The sequence below is a fragment of the Martes martes genome (assembly GCF_963455335.1).
Source record: "Martes martes genome assembly, chromosome: 8".
NCBI lineage: Eukaryota > Metazoa > Chordata > Mammalia > Carnivora > Mustelidae > Martes > Martes martes.
The window spans coordinates 18,110,893-18,132,815 of record NC_137895.1 but is presented as its reverse complement, the minus strand read 5'-3'; the positions used below and the strand labels follow the sequence as shown (position 1 = coordinate 18,132,815).

The 21,923-nt window shown below is 45.3% G+C and overlaps 1 protein-coding gene across 1 annotated transcript in view; it reads left to right on the top strand.

Annotated features, from left to right (window-relative positions):
- The window catches only part of STAB2 (stabilin 2), a gene marked incomplete at its 5' end in the record, with an annotated part of 166,400 nt that overhangs the window by 89,051 nt on the left and 55,426 nt on the right, over positions 1 to 21,923 (top strand). Inside the window, 12 exons of the mRNA XM_080811181.1 lie at positions 1,490 to 1,585; positions 3,049 to 3,096; positions 4,858 to 4,994; positions 5,429 to 5,543; positions 7,690 to 7,767; positions 10,116 to 10,214; positions 10,303 to 10,410; positions 13,694 to 13,825; positions 16,703 to 16,831; positions 18,104 to 18,160; positions 19,115 to 19,210; positions 21,319 to 21,514. Of these exons, the coding sequence (XP_080667307.1) occupies positions 1,490 to 1,585; positions 3,049 to 3,096; positions 4,858 to 4,994; positions 5,429 to 5,543; positions 7,690 to 7,767; positions 10,116 to 10,214; positions 10,303 to 10,410; positions 13,694 to 13,825; positions 16,703 to 16,831; positions 18,104 to 18,160; positions 19,115 to 19,210; positions 21,319 to 21,514 (1,291 nt within the window). The remainder of the gene's footprint in view (positions 1 to 1,489; positions 1,586 to 3,048; positions 3,097 to 4,857; positions 4,995 to 5,428; positions 5,544 to 7,689; positions 7,768 to 10,115; positions 10,215 to 10,302; positions 10,411 to 13,693; positions 13,826 to 16,702; positions 16,832 to 18,103; positions 18,161 to 19,114; positions 19,211 to 21,318; positions 21,515 to 21,923) is intronic.

Below are 21,923 nucleotides of genomic sequence, written 5' to 3'. Positions count from 1 at the left end.
AAAGCTTGGAAGAACCAACGTACGATTGCCAGAAAAAAGACAGCCTTCCCAGCTATGTCAGAATGTCAAATAAATAACAATCCTTCAGCACGAGTATGTTCCAAAGATTACATAGGGCAAATTTATACTAAAAATTATCCAGACCCTCTCTGAAATTCATATTTAACTTGTTATTTTTTATTTGCTAAACCTGGCAATTCTTAATTGACTGGATGACTGGACTCCCATTTTGAATGTCAGAACCTAACAAATTATTGGTGAAAATGCCCATCCGAGGGTAGCTTGTGCCTTGTGTCTACATTATGGAAGAGCAGGCAAAGATATTAGAGTTAATCATGTTCATGTTTCCATCATTAAGCACCCAACATCAGAACCAAGGAAGACAACCCTTAGTCATAGTTCTTTTGGATGCCAGTAACAGAATCCACACGAATCAACTTAAGCAAAAAGGAATTTGCAGGGAGTCATCCCAGGGTAGCTCCGAGGACAGGAAATACAAGTAGACCTCCCAAGGATCCAGAATCAAGACCCAAAGACATCAAGATCAAGGCAGCCTTTTCCTCCAAACCTCTGAGACTATGTGGTCGCTCATGTTGCTTTTCTCTGTGCACCTACTTTCTCTTTGTCTCTCGCTCTCTCCCAACTATAAATGCTCCCTTTTGTATCTTGGGGTACACAGCTCCCTTTTCTTAGATCAACATCACCCTCCACCCCCAGTGATGCCCACTAACTTATGGGCAATTTGTGTCCCAATTCCAAATCATAGGAGAAAGGAGTTGGCCAGCCAGGGGTCCAGGGATCCAGGGGTCCACATATGAGCCAGTCATTTATGGCCAGGGAACGCGGTGACATGTTAGGAACATGGTTGCCAGAGCCCACTGCTATGTGGGGGAGGGTAGTTTTTAAAGAAAAATAGGGGAGATGCCCCACAGTATCCATTTCTCGAGAATCATGAGAGCACTTCATAAATCTGAAGGAGACCCAACACTTTTGCTTCATTTAAGACCAATCAAGCCCTGATGGTCTAACGGTGAGGAAGGTACTGCAACTGTCTCCTCATTCCAAAGCACAGAAGAACCAACGTAGAATCGCCAGATAAAATAAGTATGGGACACCCAGTAAATTTACGTTTCAGATAGACAATGAATCCTTCTTCAGCATCAGTGGGCCCCAAATGTTACATGGGACATACTTATTCTAAAACTTACATGTTTATCTGAAATTCAAATTAACTGTATATCCTATACTTTTATATGCTAAATCTGTGAGGGATGAAAAGAAAGAATTTAATTGTGATTAAGCAGGAGCTGCACCAAACATACAGACAGGAGACTTTCTTTGCAACAGGGCCAGGTCTGTGGGTCCCTCCTAACATCTTTGAACCCCAAAGTTGCAGTTCTCACCTTCGAGGGAGACCGAGGGCTCAAGGATGTAACTGGGAGCTATTTGTTAGGATGCCAAGCAGTTTCTTTTATCTTTGTTTTATCAGGCAACCTGTCAGCTTACTTCTTCTGGCCTCTGGAGTTGTGTTTGCCAGGAGGGCTATGAAGGAGACGGCCTTCTGTGCTACGGAAATGCAGCCGTGGTAAGTCATCCAAGATGAACTCGTGTGCAGAATAATGAAGACAAAACTCTTTAAAAAAAAAAAAAAAAAAAAAAAAAGCTCTTGGCTAGGATGCCTTTAAGTATTCTACCAGCCCTGTGCTCCAGAAGATCATACAGGAAGTAAGCTGCTCACTCATTTTGCAAACAGCTTAGCCTCACAGCTCCCTTTGCCAGCTCAGCATCCCGTCCCAGGGACCCAGCCTCCCGGCTTTCTGCCGTCAGCTCAGGTCCCATCTACACCGTCCTCTCCCTTGCGGCAGCCCCTTCCAGGGATTACTCACACATCTCAGCTCTTGTACCTGTCAGTTTACTTGCTGACTATGTGACAGGTATTTACTAATTCATCTGATAACCTCAACTACTTTCAAAAGGGAATTGAGACAACGCTAAGATTTACTGCCTCGGTGTAAATTTGTATATGATAACTATTGCCATTCTCATGGTGTTTAATAATTTTAAAATGCTTTCCCTTACATGAATGTTCATAACCCCAGCAGCCAGTCATCCTCATATTCATTTTTCAGATAAGACTTGAGTTCTCAGAGAGGTTAAGTGACTTACCCAAGATCACACAGCTAGTAGTAGATGGCAGATTCAGGAAATGAACCCAGTCTTTTGGAACTCAAGGTCTAGTGCATTCTTTAGCACTTCTGCACACATGACTGAGGTACTGGCGCTGTGGGGATCTTTTCAAGTCTTAACTTCCCCCAAACAAGTGTAAGTTGTGTGAGAGCAGAAGTCATCTTTTCCCTTTTGTGTGCCTTCCCTTAATTCCAATCTGTTGCCTACAGCCACGGTTCAATATATATGTTCATGAACATAGTCCACGATGGAAAGTTGAGAAAGAAGAGTGGCTAAGATGTCCTGAGCATGTCCTGCATGCCAGCCTCTATTCTAAGCATTAGAATAACTTCTCCAAATTTCACATTGACCTATCAGTTGGAGCTTTTATTATCCCCATCTTACAGACAAGAACATCAAACCCAAGTAACTTGCCTAAGGCATTAGGCAATGGCCAGACCAGAATGAAAACCAAGGTGGTCTGGCTCCGCATTCCACACCACTACTCAATGTTGGCTCGGAAAGGGGGCTGTCATTGAGCTCTGTGACCTCTCTAGGGTGGGACGTCATGCCCTTAAAAACTAAATTCTGACTTGGAAGAGCTTCAGCTGGTGGTTCCATCTGAAGTTTCTGGAATTACTTCTTTATCTTGAGTAGAGAGGCTAACGGAGCTCCTAAGCATGAAAGAACTGTGTGGCTCTGGCACAGGGAAATTCAACTAAGGGGCCGCCATTCCTGTTGGTGGGGAAAATGAGCTGAGCCCAGCCCCGGGAAGGCTAAGTGCATGCTGCTCAGCGGTTCGCTGTGATCATGCTCATTCATTGTTCCTTCTCTCGTGTTCTCTCTGATCTCTCCTTCCCTCCCCTGGACGACATGAATAAGGAATTGTCATTCCTCTCCGCGGCAGCTGTATTTAACCAGTGGATAAATGTGAGTACCTTTGTTGGAACTTCGGAAATGTATACGATTTTAGAAATCTGGGTTGCATGTTAACAGAAAACTGAAAACGCAGCTGGTAGGAAGGGGGGAAGGCAATTGTGCAGAGCAGTGGTCCTCCACCCTGACCACAATTTAGAATCACATGGAATGTCCTGTTTAAATAGCTGTGCCTCGGTTCCCGCCACAGACACCCTGACTTGACTGGTCAGAGGGGCACCCTGGGCATCAGGGCATTTTAAAAGTTCCCCAAGCTGGGACGCCTGGGTGGCTCAGTGGGTTAAGCCTCTGCCTTCTGCTCAGGTCATGATCTCAGGGTCCTGAGATCGAGCCCCACATCAGGCTCCCTGCAGGGAGCCTGCTTCCCCCTTTCTCTCTGGCTAATTGTGATCTATCTCTATCTCTCTCTCTCTCTCTCTCTCTCTCTCAAATAAATAAATAAAATCTTTAAAATCTTCCCAGGTGATTCTAACATGCAAGCAGGGCTAAGAAGTTCTGGTCTAGGTTAAGCTAGAGGGGTCAGCTTCTCAGCCAATTCAAATATATATAGTATCGCTTCACTCATCAAGACGTCTTTTTTAAAAAGTCAACATAATTCATTACTGCCACTCACCGAGTTGGATTTGGGGTTTATAGTTGTAATCTGGGATAATCCATGGGTGTTTAGCTCTTTGCCCAACATGCTCCAAGGAGCTTCTTCCTCTACCCTGGAAAGTTCTATGATGAAAAATCCAATCCCCACTATACCCAGTTATGGACATCGCTGTCATCTTTGCAAGAGTGGGCCAAAGTGCCATCACGACCACTGGTATATCCCCTCTGGGAAGACCCATGCCAAGATATGGAGTGCCTGGTCAGCACCAATCTGGGACAGCTCCTGATTGCTTCTATGTGGAGAATCTCCGCCCCCGCCACATGAAAGAACAGGGACTCAGAGTCCGACTGCACATGCTGACTTCCATATAGGCCAAACCCACATGCATAAGCTTGCCCAGTGGCATAGTGGACCCAGCTCATCCCAACGTACGAGAGCATATCTTCCCCAAACTCACCTTCAGTGCTCTCACACTGGTAGCTTGAAATCAGCCATGGTGGGAGGATATACACCACAGAAATCAGGGGATGTTACAAAACAGGGCTTTTTGTTTGTTTTTCTTGGGATCAGTTGTTAAACATAAGTGCACCACTTCAACCCAGAACTAGCTCTAGGTTTGATTTCAGGCCTCCAGACTGTCGCCCATGCTGAAACATTTCCTGTAATCTTCCCACCATCCTTATTCCTAGGGCATCCAAGGGTTCTTTTTTTTTTTTTTTAAGATTTTTTTTTATTTATTTGTCAGAGAGAGAGAGGGGGAGAGCATGAGCAGGCAGAGTGGCAGGCAGAGGCAGAGAGAGAGGCAAGCTCCCTGCTGAGGAAGGAGCCTGATGAGAGACTTGATCCCAGGATTCCAAGGGTTCTTAAGGCTCACACACCCACACACAGGATCATCAAGACTATTCTCTGGTTCTTTGTTTAGAGACCAGGAAAGTTTGCCTTTTGACAAAGCTCACACATTTAAATAAAAAGAATGTGTCTCGGAGAATATGACGCACCAGCCAGTGGGTGGGATGGATTTGGGACAGGGGTCCCTAGGACCTTTCCAGTGTCCCTGAAATTACTTCCCTGGGAAGTTGTCGTCTCTGCCAAGCATTCAGTCCACCCTGTCTGTCCTCAAACGCGAGCCAGGCCGACTTTCTTTCCCTCCTGTGATTCAGAATGCTTCTCTACAACCCATGCTGTCAGCTGCCTCAAACCTCACTGTCCTCGTGCCTTCCCAGCAAGCTATTGAGGACATGGATCAGGATGAAAAAACCTTTTGGTTGTCCAAGAGCAATATTCCAGTCCTAATAAAGTAGGTATTATGTATTTTATTCTTTGTGATATCTTACCGGCATCCATGTGAACAAAGTTCAGTAGAGGGAAGCCACATGGTCCTTGAGAACCACAGAGCCCAGCATGTTCTAGAACACTCCTCACCTCCTTCCCCCAGGATGGTAACAGTTAACATTATGGACAGCCAACTCTGTGCTAACTACCTCACGTATAACTCAGTTCGTCTCTCAACAACCCTGGGGGCCAGGCATTAAAATTACACCTATTATAAAGATGTGTAAACTGAGGTATGGGGTGATTCCATAACTAACCCAGGGCTCCATGGCTGATAAGTGCAGGGGAAGAGTTTGAATCTGGCCATCTGGCTCCAGAACCTATTTTCTTAACTATTCAGTGATACTTCTTCATGCACTGATATTTCATGATAGCCCTTCTGGACTGTTGTTGTTTTAGGTACCATATGCTGCTGGGCACATACAGAGTGGCAGATCTGCAGGCTCTGTCATCTTCAGACATGCTGGCAACGTCTCTGCCTGGCAACTTCCTTCACCTGGCGAAGGCAGATGGGGTAAGAGAGTTCTGTAACCTGCCTGCTAAGTGGAAACGTGTCATCTATGTTTGTGCTGCCTGCTTTGAAGGCAGCCCAAGAATAGCCCAAGAATAGCCCAAGAATAGAATGTCCATGGGGGCATCACCCAGCCTCAACAACTGTCAACATTTATTGATACACACACACACACACACACACACACATGCACACACACACTCACACGTTACTCTGTAGTAGTGATGCTCTAAAATGTGACCCTCCACCCACAGCTTGGCCACAAGGCTCTTCTTGGCAGACCACAGACTGATCCAGAAAGGCCAACCTCTCCATGATTCTGGGTAAAGTTTGCCCAGTTTCACAACTGTGACTATTCATATGTGACGAACTAAAAGCTGGTTACCGGTAACCAACTCATTGAGACACTACAGGTTACTAAAATTTGATGTCAGGTTGGAATCAGTCAACCAACCTTTGCTGAGTACCTACAAGGTGCCAGGGGCTCAGTGCTGAAGTCAGAGCAACACACAAGGAAGAGCCACCGCCCCATGGAGGCTCAGCCTCTGGAACTTACCGCCGTGTGTCCAGACTTGGAGTTAGCCTTGCGTCGGGAAGTTTGGCTGCCTTGCGGGCTATGCCAGTGTCTGACAGCTCTGGCTATGATTTGCACGAGGTGAAAATGAAGATTTTACTGGAAAGTGAGAACCTCTGCATCAGTGGACCATGGACCACCATCAAAAATGTTCTGGGATTACTGCTCTAAAACATTTTTACCTTCCTACTCATCAGTAGGAGCACTGTGAAAAGGGTCTATGGCTAGCATTGCTGGAATGTATGTGCCTCATCAGATCATTCTTTGTTGAAAGCAGAAAAGAGTTGCATATAGTTCCATGGATTCTTGGCATAATATTGTTCTAATCCTAGTATATTACATACCTATATCAGACAATGGGGTTGTGCTCCATCGGTGTTTTAAATCATTGTTTCTCCTGACAAGCATGAGCTGAGCACCTACCCTGGGCAGACTTATCCTGGGTTCTCTGCATTCAGAGACAAATCAATGGGACCCCTGACCTGGAGGAGTTAACCACCAAAGACACATTTTAATGAGTTCCTGAGTCTGATACAAATGTCTCCCTTTAACCAAAAGAGATGTGCAAGGCAGCCAGGAGTGTTTTCTCCAGGGCCTTCACTGAGTGACTTGGGGGCTGTCAGGGTGAGACAAGTCCCCTTCTGCACTTAGGTTCCCAAGAGGAATTTCAAATAAAGGGTGGGGGTGGGGGAAGAAAGGAAAATAGAGAGAGTGGAGCCCAGCTGTGTTGTGGCTGGTTGGTGGCTGGGTGAGTGTGTAGGTTGGGTAATAAATATTCTTGAAAAGCAACTGGGTTCGTTCGGATCACGAAAGTCATGGGCTGTCCATATGAGTTTGCTAAGGCTGTTGTAACAGCGTACCACAAAGGGAGTGGTTCAAACATCAGAACATTTTGTCTCATGGTTCTAGAGACCAAAGGTCCAAAATCAAGGGGTGAACAAGTTTGGCTCCTGAGGGCTGTTGGAAGGGGCCATTCCAGCTTCTCTTCTTGGCTTGTCAACGGCCTTCTTCACGCTCACACAGCATTCTCCCCGGACCATGGTCTGTGTCCAATTTCCTCTTCTCAGAAGAACACCAGCCATGTTGGAGCAGGGCTGACTGCAATGGTCTCCTTGTAATGAGATTACCTCTGTAAACACCCTATTTCCAAATAAGGTCCCATTCTGAAGTATGGGGTGGGGGGGGGGGTTTAGGAACCCAACATATGAATACTGAGGACACAGTGCAACCCACAGCACCACCTACAGGGTTTTTCAGACTACAGGATCACTTTGGTGAGCCTCAACCAGCAGTCTTTGAATGAAGTAGAAAAGAACAGAATTGGTATTCAGGGGCCTCCCCAAAAGTAAAGGAAAGTATCATTTCATTTTGAGTGTATGTGTGTGTGTGTGAGAGAGAGAGAGAGAGAGAGAGATGCCTAGTGTGTCACAATTTAAAGATATTTCTAACTTCAGGTCATAGTAAAAAATGTGAAAGTCACTACTGCTTGAGAAGTATAAAACCCAGAAATAGTTTCAATCCCTGAATTTCCTACCCTATGGAGACTCACCTTCCCACTGTGCTTTGCATTAACAGACTGTCACGATTGAAGGAGCATCTGTCATTGACGGTGACAACGCAGCCACAAACGGTGTGATACACATCATCAACAAGGTACACGCTTGCCACCTGCCACACAGGCAGCATCTCCTCTGACTTCACTTATTACTTCTGCACAGGATGCTTGGTAGGGGATGTGGGGGGTGGAAATACGTTCCTCTAATGGAAAAGTAACCTGCGTTGTGCTCCATAACGTTAGTGTTCAAACTGCTTAGAGGTTCTCTTCATCCAGTCAGACTCCGTTCTTACTTATTTGGCCTATATTTGGCAATGGCCCCTACATCAAGTGTGACCAAATATGTTAGATTTCTTATTTGTGTGAATATCTTAATCAAGAACTGGAGGACAGGCAAGTGGTTATGTATTATTTTTCCTCTCCCCTTTCTTCATGATTTCACCCTAAAAAGATGGGGTGAGACTATCATATGATCTCCCTGATATGAGGAAGTGGAGATGCAACATGGGGGGTTTGGGGGGTAGGAAAAGAATAAATGAAACAAGACGGGATCGGGAGGGAGACAAACCATAAGTGACTCTTGATCTCACAAAACAAGCCGAGGGTTGCTGGGGGGCGGGGGGAGGGAGAGGGGGGTGGGGTTATGGACATTGGGCAGGGTATGTGCCATGTGAGTGCTGTGAAGTGTGTAAACCTGGCGATTCACAGACCTGTACCCCTGAGGATAAAAATACATTATATGTTTATAAAAAAAATTAAAAAATTAAAAAAAATCCTCAAAAAAATGGGGTAAGGAGGCCCTAGAAAAATATGGAAAAGGGTAATAAAGTATTTTGAAATTTTCATTTTCTTCTAAGACAATGCAACAGTATTCAAAGGCACAAAATAAAACCAAAAAGTATAGCGGGAAGCAGGGTTTTAAGCTATCCTGTAATTTTCAGTTACTATATTAGGATTTTCATTGAAAATTAAGGTTAGAATTTGGGGTATATTGGGAACTTTGAAAAGGTGGAAGATCGGAAAAGATAATTAACTAATAGCATTTTAACTAAAATTATCCTCACTTGGCACTTCTATACTCACCTTTGATTTTAATTTACAGAAAAGGTCAACTATTTCTGTGCAGGAAAGAAGCTATTTGTAAGATGCCTGGGTGAATTATTTTGCAAAAACCTTGCAATTCCCTTGTATTACCAAGAAACATTAAGAAAAACAACATTTTTGAGCAATTGATCACTTGTAAGGAACTATGCTTGGTTTATGACTTCTTATGATGCAAGTAATAGGGTATTTTTCTTCTCCAATCCTGGATTTCCTACTAAAAACCTTTTTAAAAAACATTAAATTACCTCTCATTATTTACATTTCTGATGGCCATAGCTTATTAGTACAACGGCTCCTGAACCCATCTCCCATCCTAATCGATAATATCTTGGGGCCAGTTCAAGTCTCAGCTCCTCCCTGAAGCCTTCCTGATCCTTCCTGCAGCCCATATCACCAAGGATGGCATACAGAATCTGGGGACCCACTCATAGCAAGCTATAGGAACTTGGACAAGGGACATAACCTCTCTGAGCCTCATCTTTCTTCCCCAGAAGAACAAAATAATACCTTCTCTCTCTCGATGCCTACTGCCTAGCAGACCTTCCCTCGATAAACGTTGATTTTACTCCTTTCTCCCTCCTCCGTAATTCCATGGGATTTAGGGGTATAGAACTCTTTTGGCACACTGTGCCCTCTTGTACTGATAGTTCTTCCTCACGGTATAGTCCCAGACCCCCAAGTGATGGCATGTCCTGGGAATGGGGGAGCTGTGTCTCTGTGTCCCTCATCAGCACCAGCCTCTACCCTCGTACGTGATAATAACTGGAATGATTGACAGTGCAGTAGGTATCAGCCCTTGTACAATATATCATGTCCCATTATCTCTTGTGATTTTTACCGCAACCCCAAGACAGTAAATACAACTGTCCTCCATTCACAAGGGAGACAAGTAAGGCTCCTCAGGATTAAGTAACTGTACTGAGGAGGAAGTGATGTGACCACAAAAGAATCCTGGATGCCTGTCATCTGGTTCAAGTTCTCTGGTTAGCCTCGGGGTTGCACTGGCTCCCTAAGGACCTCCTCCACCTGCCCTTGGACACTGTGGGCACCTTTGCCAAGGCCACCATGAACACGTGTGCAGGGCATGCTCTGCATATCAGTGCCTGGCCTAAGGGTGGCGTGAGGCTCACCCCCCACCCACTTCACTCCCAGACTGTGCACCCTCATTGGGTGTTGCCAACCGTCAGAGGAAAAGGTGTCCTTTGTTAAATTTGCAGAAGTGCTTTGTGGACTAGCAGGGGTCCTTATCATTGCATCTCGTCGTGTGACATGACCCTACCTACGGGAGGGCAGCAAGCCCTACGGACACATGCTAACAGATGCTGGGGGCTTCCTTTCCCAGGTTCTGGTTCCCCAAAGAACCCTAACAGTCTCCTTGCCAAACCTGCTCACCCGGCTGGACCAGATGCCCAACTATTCCATCTTCCGGGGCTACATCATTGTAAGTACCACGTTCTCTGCACAGCCCGCTCGCTCGGGGTACCTGCGCAGGGAAATCCCTCACACCTTCCTGTCTCTCGCCATCACAGCAATATAACCTGGCCAGTGCGATCGAGGCAGCCAGCGCTTATACCGTGTTTGCTCCAAACAACGACGCCATCGAGAATTACATCCGGGAGAAGAAGGTCACGACTCTAGTAAGTACTGGGAACGATAACCAGGACAATTATTTTCTGAACATTCAAAGTCAACATTTTTCAATCCATTAATCACGGACCATTCCACTCTCTTCATCAAAACTTCCTCATTGGTGTCCAGATACTTAAGGCAAATTTGCTCAGAGGCTTTTTCTGCCCGTGTGTTTCATTCACACTCCCGGAAGTTCACACTCGGGCCCCAACACAAGGATGCTGGTGTCTCAGGAATCTGGAAGGATCCTCCTGGTCTCCCGCCGCTTCCCCACCCTGGCCTCCCTGGTCCCAGGCAGCTGAGATGTCAGGGGCAGGGATAAGGAGGAAGTGGGTCATCTCTGTCTTCCTCCTCCTCTTCTCCCCACCTCTATCCTCCCTGATTCCTAACATCTGGGGCTAAGACAGTCCAAATCTCTCAAAAGATTTTGTCAAAGAATATCAGGCTCCAGTCGTGCCACTCTGTGCCTGAAAAGCCTTGGGTGGATCCCCATTTCTTACAGGACGGAGTGCAGACCACCTGCCCAGGTACCTGAGGCCTCTGTCAACTGCCACCATTCATCTTCCATTCAGTGGTTGCTCCAGAATTTTCGCTTAGGAGCCGGGGTTGCCCTGTCCCCAGCCCCCACCCCACAATGGAAGGACATGTTTGAAGCTGTATTTGCACAGCAAGCGCACTGTTTTCCCTTATATCTTCAGATAAGGTGGCTGAGACCGAGACCCTAGAGAAATATGGATGGACACCTGAAGTCCCTCTAAGCCGTCCTCGGGCCCACCCTATTCTCTGCAGAATCGCCCTGGTCCTACCAGAGTGACAGTCTCAGAGACCCCAAACAAGCCAAAGGCGTGTTCGGTATCTTTGTTCATATCCACCCACACATACAGACACACACGCACACGTGCGCATGCACACACTGCCCCGTCAATCAGGAAGCCTCCCCTTTGGTCTTTACTACCTCCGGAATCACCCCCACCCATTTCTCAAGTCCAGTCTGACCTCCTTGGGGAAGCTGGCTCACCACCTGAGCCCACCGAAAATCTCTCCTGCTTCTGAGTTCAGACCATTTGCTCGCCCTTCAGCATCTATATGGTGTGATGAGTTGTCCTTTCAAGCCATAGGGCCTTAGCTCCCCAAGGAGCTTATAAAGTCCTTGAGGGCAGGGACGGTATCCTACACTTTTGTGACTGACATGATGAACAAGTAGGTTTCTTGGGAGGGGTCAGAAATCACCTTCACCTTCCCTGCTCCAGTTCCTGTGAACGTATTCAGTGGGAAATATTCTTTTCCTGCCTTGGCATGACACTTCAGGCAATCCCATGACATTTCTGTTTCCCCCAAGAGTCCTAAGATCATTTGAAGTCACAGAGTCTCCATTAAGTTAAGAAAAAAAAATTCCAGCCCCTGTAATAATCAATACCTTGAACTGGATTTTAAAATCACATCTTCTCTCATGGTTCCCTGCTGGGGCTTTGTCCAGGCAGGAAACTGGAGGAGGGAGCTTGTTGTTCAATCAATCAGGATCCATCAGGAGACTGAAACCATACCAGAGGGAGGTTAATATCATGAATTGGTTATTGGGTACAAAGCTGTGTAAGCATAACTGAAAGGTTAAAAGGAGAGAGAGAGAAGTCACAGAGGTAGCAACTGCAGGACCCAAAAGGGTGGGAGAACAAACAGAACACGTTAGAATCACCAAAACTTAGAAATACAGAGGAAGAGCCCCGCAGAGCTGTAGCTCAGACCTCGGTGGAGGGGATGCCGGTCATCTGGTGTCTCTGACCCTGGAGGACGGTCCCTGGGGGTTCCAAGACCCAGACTCTAGCAGAAGGTGTGGCCCAGCAGGTGCTGATGTCTGAGAAACTGCCCACCAGGTTCAGCTGCCACTTCCAGGGTGTAGAGTGGGGCTGGGGTGATGCCCACAGGAACAGGAAGCAAACAGGATGAGGAAATCCCTTCTCCTTCCTTCTGCTCTAATAGGCCTCACAGTCTCTTTCTAGTGCTTTCCAGCCAAAGAGCCTTACAGGAGCCCTGTCAAAGGAAAAATGTGGACCAGAGTCCTGGCCCCAGGATCACAAAGCAGAATGTGGAGGGTGGGTTTGGAGCTGAAAGACAATTGACTTAAATGACCTCCTGTTCCCTTCCCTGAGCTCATTAAATTCAGTGTGGATTGCATCGGGTCTGAAGTTGAAGGCCAGAAAGTCTTGGTGGTCAAGAGGAGACCTTAAAAGGGTGGGAAGGTTCTTAATGTAACCGTCACTGTCTTGAGATGCCATTGCTCTTTCCTAGGCTGGGCCAGTGTTTCAAAGCGCTCATTCACGCTGTCTCTCTCTCTCTGTCTCATTCTCTCGCTCTCTCTCTTTCTCTCTCCCTCCTTCTTTCTTCCCTTTTTTCTGTGAATCCATAAAATATTTATTAAGTGTGGAGAGAGAAAATTCTCCAAAGATTATGTTGATTAATGTCTTATGGGGACCTTTCTCTCTCTTTCTCTATCTCCTCCCTCCCTCTGATGCTCTGGTGGTTCTTTGGAGACCCCAACCATACCTGGTGGTCTCTGACTGTTGTCCCCTTGACCTGTGTGCATGCACCCTAGTCCTGTAGTCATTGATCTCCTCCTTGGACCCTAAGCATCCAGAACCCGCCTCCAGCTTTTCCCCTGGGGAAGCCTGTCGGCCCCCTGGGCCACCATCTAAGATAGGACCTAAGGCCCCAGTTCTCTCTGACCCTGCCACACCTCTGGCCCACAGGACACATGTCCTCTCTTGTCCCAAGGCAGCACTGGGAGTCGTGGGCCTGTCCCAGTGCTAGGACACCTCTCGGCCCTCCACAGTGGATCAAGCTGCCAGCCATCCATGGTGTGAGATTGCTTGGGTCTGAGTACAACCCCAGTCCCCCAGACCACCGTATCTGCAGGGGACACAGATCACATTCTTCAAAACATCCCATCGAGTCTCCTCTCATGGCCCTTGGGGTGCAAGGCAGGCTGGGGACTCTCTCCTCATGCACTTCTCCTCAAAGAAATCGTCTTTAAATTCCTGCAGTGAGGTTCATGCCTTCAGTCCAGGTTTTAGGGTGACAGCAGGAGTTCCGGGCCATCCCATGCGGAAGACCGCCACGTGCAAGGTGATGTGTCTCAGCTTCAGTATTTCATACCTACTGCCTTGGTCAGACCTTGCCATTCAACAAGTTATTGCTCTAGTAATTCCCACAGGGCCAGGCATGCTGGGGCAGCCCACTAAGTGACTGGGGACTGTCCGACCTATGGGTTGACTTTCAGTCCTGCATGTTTTGCAGGAGGAGGACATAATCAGGTATCACGTGATCTTGGAGGAGAAACTCCTGAAGAATGACCTGCACCAAGGCATGCATCGGGAGACCATGCTGGGCTTTTCCTACCTCCTCGGCTTCTTTCTCCACGATGACCAGGTGCAACCCTTTTACTTAAAACCCAGGAGTGAGTGTCTTAGCTCCTATCATCTGTCATCACTTCCATGTTGGAATAATCTCACCAGTACCTCCTAAGCCTTATCCACAAAAGACAGTTGCCTGTCTTTCACCATAAAGAGCAAAGAGACTGCTCAGCTCCCCACTCACCCTCCCCATTACCAGCCCTTGCATAATCATTGTGGGCTTTACTAATCATGGTATTTGAATTCCAACAGTCACAAGTGCCCTCTGACCCTGATTCCTAATGAACCCAACAGACAGTACCCAGGCAATCTCTAAGATAGAAGACCTGACAGCAAAACCCAACACCCAGGATGTGGCACTGACTCCACGGGGCAAAGTGACACGTGGAATCCAGCAGCCGAATGAATAATGTCACGATTCCTTGATCGTACACACCCTGGTCCCAGGACCGGCTGAACCCCATACCAGGACTCCAGTATTTATCCCACAACAACCACTAAGTATTTCAGTGTTCAGAATTCATGAAAAAGAATTGATGAAACTAAATAAGTATTTCAATTATAATTCTAATGACATATTTCAAACATCAAGGAAGAAGATTGGTTTATGAAAATTGAACAAGAAACTCAGTATAACTTCAGGGTAAATTCTCATAAGAAAAAGTAATAAAAACAGATTATTGTTTAAGATAAAAAAAGGCATGATATTAAGAGGAAGAAAGTTTAATCATGGACATTTTTTAGCATTAATAGTATTTGGTCCTTTTAAAAAGTGCAATGTTAAAACAATGTTCTCAGTAGTATCATCACTGAATCACAAGTGAAATTTTGCGGACATTTTGTTTTAACATGCTTGGGTCAAAAAAGAACCTAACTCCTCATTACTTCCAAATATTTTCCTCCGACTGCTGCAAATAATCCCAGCTGTTATGGAATAACTTCAAGGAGATCCTTTTAAATATATTTTCTTATATTTCCTAGTAAGGCAACTTTTTATTGGTAAAGAACTTAAATTTTTTTTTGTTTTTATCTGATCATTTCTTACTTCATCACATAGAGATGAATTTTCTAATGCAGTTAGTTGAATCCATTTCAACTCTGCCATGGTTATTTTCCATTTGTTTGGAAATTCTTTGATCTAGAGCAATTTTACATGAGAGGCTTTAACTTACAATAAATGAATAGTTCTATCTCACAGTAGAGGTTTTGCTTTTATTGGTAACTCTTTTACTTTCTCTTAGGACAATGGGGTTGTAGGAAAAATCTCTCTAACCCAGAAAACTTGTGTTCAAGTAAAAATTTTAATGCAGCCCATAATTCTCTGGGGACATCTCACAGTGAAAATGATTCAGACGTTTTGAAGGCCAAATCAACAGTATGATAGCATCAGAAGTTCTGTCATTTGATATTTTTTAAATAGTTCAGTTTCTCAGAATTCTGGAAGTTCATGCTTCAACCACCATTTGACAGCAACTGTAAGGTTCCTTGCTAGTTTTCCAAATCTACACAAACGCTAGAAGACCTCTGTGGAGCTTGGTCATGATTTATCTCAACACCCAATGGAAATTCACCTGACTCCAAGTAAATCACAAGGGGCTTTAACATTCCACAAGAGTTCAAATTTCAGCACCTGAAAGAGTCATTTTAATATTGGTGCTGTGGGGAGTTTGGGGATGTTCTTAATCATTTTTAAACCCTTATTGGATACAAACTTAACATTTTCTTAGTACAATAAAGACTCCCCCTTCTTCCAACTCACACCTACTCAAACACACACACACACACACACACACACACACTCTCCAATTCTTGAAAGAACCCTTTTCCCCAATTATATTAGTTATATTAATGAACAAATTTTGAGCAAATTAATTAACAAATTAATGAACAAACAAATTAAAAGTTAATTAATTAACAAATTAATTAACAAACAAATGAGCATTTTGCATTGCTCAACCATTAAGGTAGCCTCCTCCCCTTAAAAAAAAGAAAATCAAAACAAAACACATTGCAACTCAAAGTTGAAGTTGAATTAGCAGCATATAATGCAGAACGTTTGAGCACTTGCCACACACTGGGAAATGAGAGTATCTGGTGGAACACTTTTCACAAACAAAAACACTTTAAAAAGTGCTAATTAGGGCGCCTGGGTGGCTCAGTGGGTTAAAGCCTCTGCCTTCGGCTCAGGTCATGATACCAGGGTCCTGGGATCGAGCCCCACATCGGGCTCTCTGCTCAGCAGGGAGCCTGCTTTCCCCTCTCACTCTGCCTGCCTCTCTGCCTACTTGTGATCTCTGTCTGTCAAATAAATAAATAAAATCTTTTTTTTAAAAAGTGCTAATTATTTTTATTCTTAAATACCTGTCACTTGGCCTTTCTAAGGGTTGCTCATAAGCTAACCATAGAGATGTACGGAAAGGCCAATGAGTTTCATTCTCCATGCCTTGGTTTTGGAAGGCATTCAGACCTCCAGGACCACCAGTCCACAGCACAGGGGAGCATGCCCAGGGAGCCATTTTGCCGATGGGACTCACATAACAATCATGATTCAGAATTCTTCAAAGAGCCATAAACCAACTAATGGGAGGGGTGGAGAGAAACCTTAGAGATGATCTAGAATAGCCTCTTCCTTTTCCAAAAAAAGGAAAAGATCTGAGATTCAGAGAGGAAAAGCAACTGGCCCAAGGTCACACAACCAGATGGTACTAGATGCGGGACCGTCACTTAGACTCTCTTTCCCAGGAGAGATCCTTCCTCTACAAAGTGCTACCTTCCAGGTGAATACTGGAGTATCTCCGAGACTGCTGTAATATTGACAGCCTCTGATCCCTATTGTTGCTATTTCCCTTGAAATCACTATAATCAAATTCACGTTCAACCCTCTTATTTACAGCTCTATGTAAATGAGGCTCCGATAAACTACACCAATGCAGCCACTGACAAGGGAGTGATCCATGGCTTGGGGAAAGTTCTGGAAATTCAGAAGAATAGATGTGATAATAACGACACTACTATCATACGAGTAAGTTATATCCAAGGCCAATGATGCACCTGTTGGCTTCATTTTTTATTAACTGTTTAAGCATAAGGTTTGTCTATCAAGATATCTCAATTCAGTTCAAAAACACACTGAGTGAGCATCTCTGTTGTACAAAGAGGCAGAATCAATTTGACTCTACAAAGATAAATAAGACATGATCCCTGCCCTCAGTGGGTTCACAATCCAGTGCAATGAATTGTACCTCGGTGCCTGGGAACTTTCCTGGAGGGTTGTACTGAGCGGGATTCTCAAGTCATGGTCTTCCTCGGACAGAAACATGCCACACCTAGCATAGGCGCAGAGAGGAGGGGGTGATGGTCCACCTATGACAGGTGTTGCCCAAGCCTGGTCTCCTGGGACAGAAAATATAGAGATGCATTGTTTCAGTATAACAGAGGATGCGGTAATGGAGATTTTTCATTCCAGTCCATGGGATGGTGTAGGATCTTTCCATAATAGTAATAACTGCTGACATTTGGGGGGCACTTATGTGCTAGGCACTGCATGTATTTTATACTATCATAATGGTTTCACATGTGTTCATACACATGTTACATGTATGAAGCCATCCTCACCACACCCTACAAAATAGGTATTATTTTAATCCCCATTCTACAGATGGGGAAAATGAGCCACAAAGAGGTTAAGCAATGTACGTAGGTTCACAGAACTAACAAGTAGGTGGGCTGCCTGGGTGGCTCAGTGGGTTAAAGGCTCTGCCTTTGGCTCAGGTCATGGTCTCAGGGTCCTGGGATGGAGCCCAACGTTGGGCTCTCTGCTCGGTGGGGAGCCTGCTTCCCCCTCTCTCTCTGCCTGCCTCTCTGCCTACTTGTGATCTCTGTCTGTCAAATAAATAAATAAAATCTTTAAAAAAAAATGAAGAAGAACTAATAAGTGGCAGACAAGGAGTTCAAATCCAGGCAGTCTGGCCCCAGAGCCAGAACTGTGAACAACCACATTATCCTGTCTGGTGGGGGCCAAGTTAAGAACTAGTCACATTGGGTCACATTTTAAAATGTCTGTCATTCTCAAATTGTGCTCTTTATTTATAATAATGTATATTATCTCCACTCTGAGCCCTTTGCTCCCAGGTGGTCCCAAGTGTTGCCCAGATGAACTTCCCTAATATCTTTCTGAGTTTCAATTCCATCCTAAAACCTTCAGCTCCAAGGTCTGGAAAGTACCTGCAGCCTCACTTTGCACTAAAAGTAAGAATGGTGAAATGTTCACCTTGCCTTTCTGTGTTTTACCAAGGGAAAATGTGGAAAGTGTCTCCAGCAACCGGTCTGCCCATTTGGAACTAAACAACTAGTGAGTATTTTGCTTGCTTTAATTAAGTAGTTTCCAGATCCCAGGAGGTCCAAATTAGAAAAGGAACCTCAAAAAAAAAAAAAAAAGGAAAGAAAAGAAAGAAAGAAAATGAACCTCAAGCATACCTCGTTTTCGCTGCCCACAATTCCTGTACTTGGTTTTAATTTCATTTTACCTTCAAATATGCATCTTTCTAGTCTTGAATCCATTTGTTTGGACCAAAGCAAAATTTAATTAATACATAAATAGAAGCTGGGGCTCACATCAGTCAATATACAACTCAGGAAGGGATTTTTCACTTTCTACATCTTTCAGTCCTGGAAGCTTGTTAAGGATAAGAGCAAGAAATCTTATCAGAGAAGGGCAGACTCCATATCCAAAACCACGTCCGTCTGGATGAGTTTCACCTGCCTGATTTGCTTTTATAATTGAAGTTACAACTTTCTCTAAGAAACAGATGGAAAACTTGGGAGAAGTAAACATATCTTTGAATTAATTACCAATGTTCCTTGTTATTGCAAAAGCCACTTCTGATAATGTTCCAATCATCACAAAAAATAGATGCTTATGCGCCTTTCACAGCATGAGAACAAGAATTTCTGATGATACCAACGCTGATTCTCACACTAGAGTTTAATCTTGTTATTACAGGATAATTTTATCTAATGTGCTCTACAATTCTCCTGAACTTGAGTTCATCCTCTAGACAAAAGTTCTTTTTACAGAGTACCACCTTAAGGTATAATCATTTGGATTTCGCCACCTGTTCGGTTCTGGCAGCCGATACTGTGTTTTTGTGTCTTCTTACTTAGAAAGCAGCTCCAGGAAGACAACCCCCTCACTTTCCAGAACATTTCAGTGGGAGAAACAGCGATACGTCCCCCACCTACTTGCTCTTAGAGACTGGAACTTCTCCCTCACCCAAAAGCTGATGTAATCATCTCCATTTCATAGGGTGAAGAGATGAGGAGATGTATCTATACCATTTATTTCATGGGCAAGCGATCCCTGTTCATTGGGTGCCAGGCGAAATGTGTGAAAACCATCATTGTGAGTATAACGACTGAATCGCCCTTCCAATGCCTGCAGCAGCATGGGGAAGTTTATCATATGGCACGCCTTTCAGATGGCTTCCTGTCTGTTCCTTCTGCCTCTCCTCTTCCTCCTTACCATCCTCATTGTCATCGTCATGCAAGGTCGTGGAGGTAGCAGAAAAACTCTGGACAGCCACGTAAGTCAGGAAACTGGGAAAAGCTCCGTTATTCAATTGCATGGTGAAGGACTGAGAGCCTAAGAGGACCTCCTATTGTCACAACAGGGACAGAGGAGACGGCTTAAGGAAAGAGAAGGTGCACCTGCTTGTTTAGAAAATAGGACCCCAGAGCTAAGCGTGTCTGCACTGCTGCTTTGGAATCTACTGGAAATTTCTTTATCTTTATCAGCTGGAAAATTCTTTATAACTTCCTGTCCTGCCTCTTCCCCCTAGAAGGCTAGCCATAGCCTCTGCCTATCCTACAGAAGCAAGACGGTTTGGCCTTTAAGCCTCAGAGGTTGGAGCTGCAGAAGAGTCTGTGGGGGTTTGGGGTCTTGTTTTCCAGCATCCAGAAACGTTTTTATTGGAACATAGCCATGCTCACCCATTTATTTCTTACTAAAGTATAATTAATATACGATGGTATATTCGTTTCACACATACAACACAGTGATTCGGTAATTCTCTATGTGGAACCTAAAAACAAAACAAAGGAACAAAGGAACAAAAAAAGAGAGAGAGAGAGAAATAATGACAAACAAACAAAAAACAACGGATTCTTAAACACAGAGAACAAACTGATGGGTGGGGGAATGAGTGAAATCAGTGAAAGGGATTATGGGTACAAATTTCCAGTTATAAAATAAGACAGAGATGAAAAGCGCAGCATAGAGAATATAGTCAATAATCATGTAGCAACGTTGTATGGTGACAGACGGTGTCAGCACTTCCCGTGCTGAGCACTGAGTGGTGCAGACATCAAGTTAGCGCCCTCAAGGATAAAGGCATCTGGGGCACCTAGGTGGCTCAGAGGGCTAGCCTTCTGCCTTCAACTCAGGTCGTGATCCGAGGATAGAGCCCTGTGTTGGGCTCCCTGCTGTGCGGGAAGCCTGCTTCCCCCTCTTCCTTTGCCCCTCCGCCCATCATGCGGGCGCACGTGCACAAGCACATGCACGTGCACTCTCTCTCTCAAATAAATTAAATAAATAAATACTGTTTTTAAAAAAAGAATAAAGCCATCGGTGATGGGGACTAAGGGGTGCTCTTACCATGATGAGCAATGGGTACTATATAGAATTGCTGAATCACTATACCGTGTACCTGCAACGAATATAACATTGTATGTGAATTCTACTGGAATTAAAATTAAAAATTTAATTTAAAAAACAAAAACAAAAACAAAAAAACAAGAGATTCACTTCTAAAATGCCGAAGTGAGAAACACACCAGGAAGGGGCCAGGGCTCCTGGATGGTGACAGCCGCTCCCCTCCCACCCTGCTGGTATCAGCTGCATTGTTCTTTCTTTTTTTTTTTTTTTTTCTAATTTTTTAAAATTTAACTGTATTTTTTCAGTGTTCTGAGATTCATTGTTTATGCACCACACCCAGTGCTCCATGCAATACGTGCCTCCTCCATACCCACCACCAGGCTTACCCATCCCCCACCCCCTTCCCTCCAAAACCCTGTGTTTCTCAGAGTCCACAGTCTCTCATGGTTCCTCTCTCCTTCCAATTTCCCCCAATTCACTTTTCCTTTCCTTCTCCCAATGTCCTCCATGTTATTCCTTATGCTCCACAAGTAGGTGCAACTATATGATAATTGACTCTCTCCACTTGATTTATTTCACTCAGGACAATCTCCTCCAGTCCCATCAGCTGCATCATTCTTCATTCTGCTCCCACTGCCTCCTTTCCCTCTGGTCTTCATCCTCGTCTCTTGCTTGCCTTTATCCTTTCCCTCTTTCCCGCCTCCCCACTGGGTCCTGCCCCTGGCGCCCTCCAGGCGCTGTCCAAGTGCCCGGCACACCCGGCCCCACCCGCAGGATCTCCAGACCTCGACCAGGACAGAACCCGGGGAGATGGAGGTGGGGCCTTGTCCGAGCCCAGCCTTGTCCCTTGATTTCAGACAAGAGAATGCTGTGCGGGCTTCTTTGGTCCCCAGTGTCAGCCCTGCCCAGGAAAAGCTGAGAACGTCTGCTTTGGAAACGGGATCTGCTTGGACGGAGTGAACGGCACAGGCGTGTGCGAGTGTGGAGAGGGCTTCTCAGGCACAGCCTGTGAGACCTGCGCGGAGGGCAAGTACGGCTCCCATTGCGACCAAGGTATGCACCCTCCTCCCTCCCCACCGGGCGGGACCTCCCCACTCACTGAGCGAAGCCCCAGGGCTGGCAGAGAAGTGGGCCCTCAGCGCCCTAGCTCACCCGCCAGGCTGGAATCCCACCTCCGTTAACACGTGAATTTTAAGAATGTGGGTGTTGTGTAATTTGCAAAGAACAAGTGTTTTCCAAACATTTGCAGTCACTAACTGGACCTACCAACCCACCCCCAATCTCCTCCTCCACCTTGCCCAACCAACAACATGTTTTTGTGTTTGCCTTTGCACACGGATCCCAACAGTTAGCCTCTCAAGTTTGGACATTGCTTGATAGTTTGAAATGCCCCTTTGTGCACAGTGTCTGGTTTAACCCACACAGGAACCTTATGTACCCATTCTACAGACTATTAAGGCAG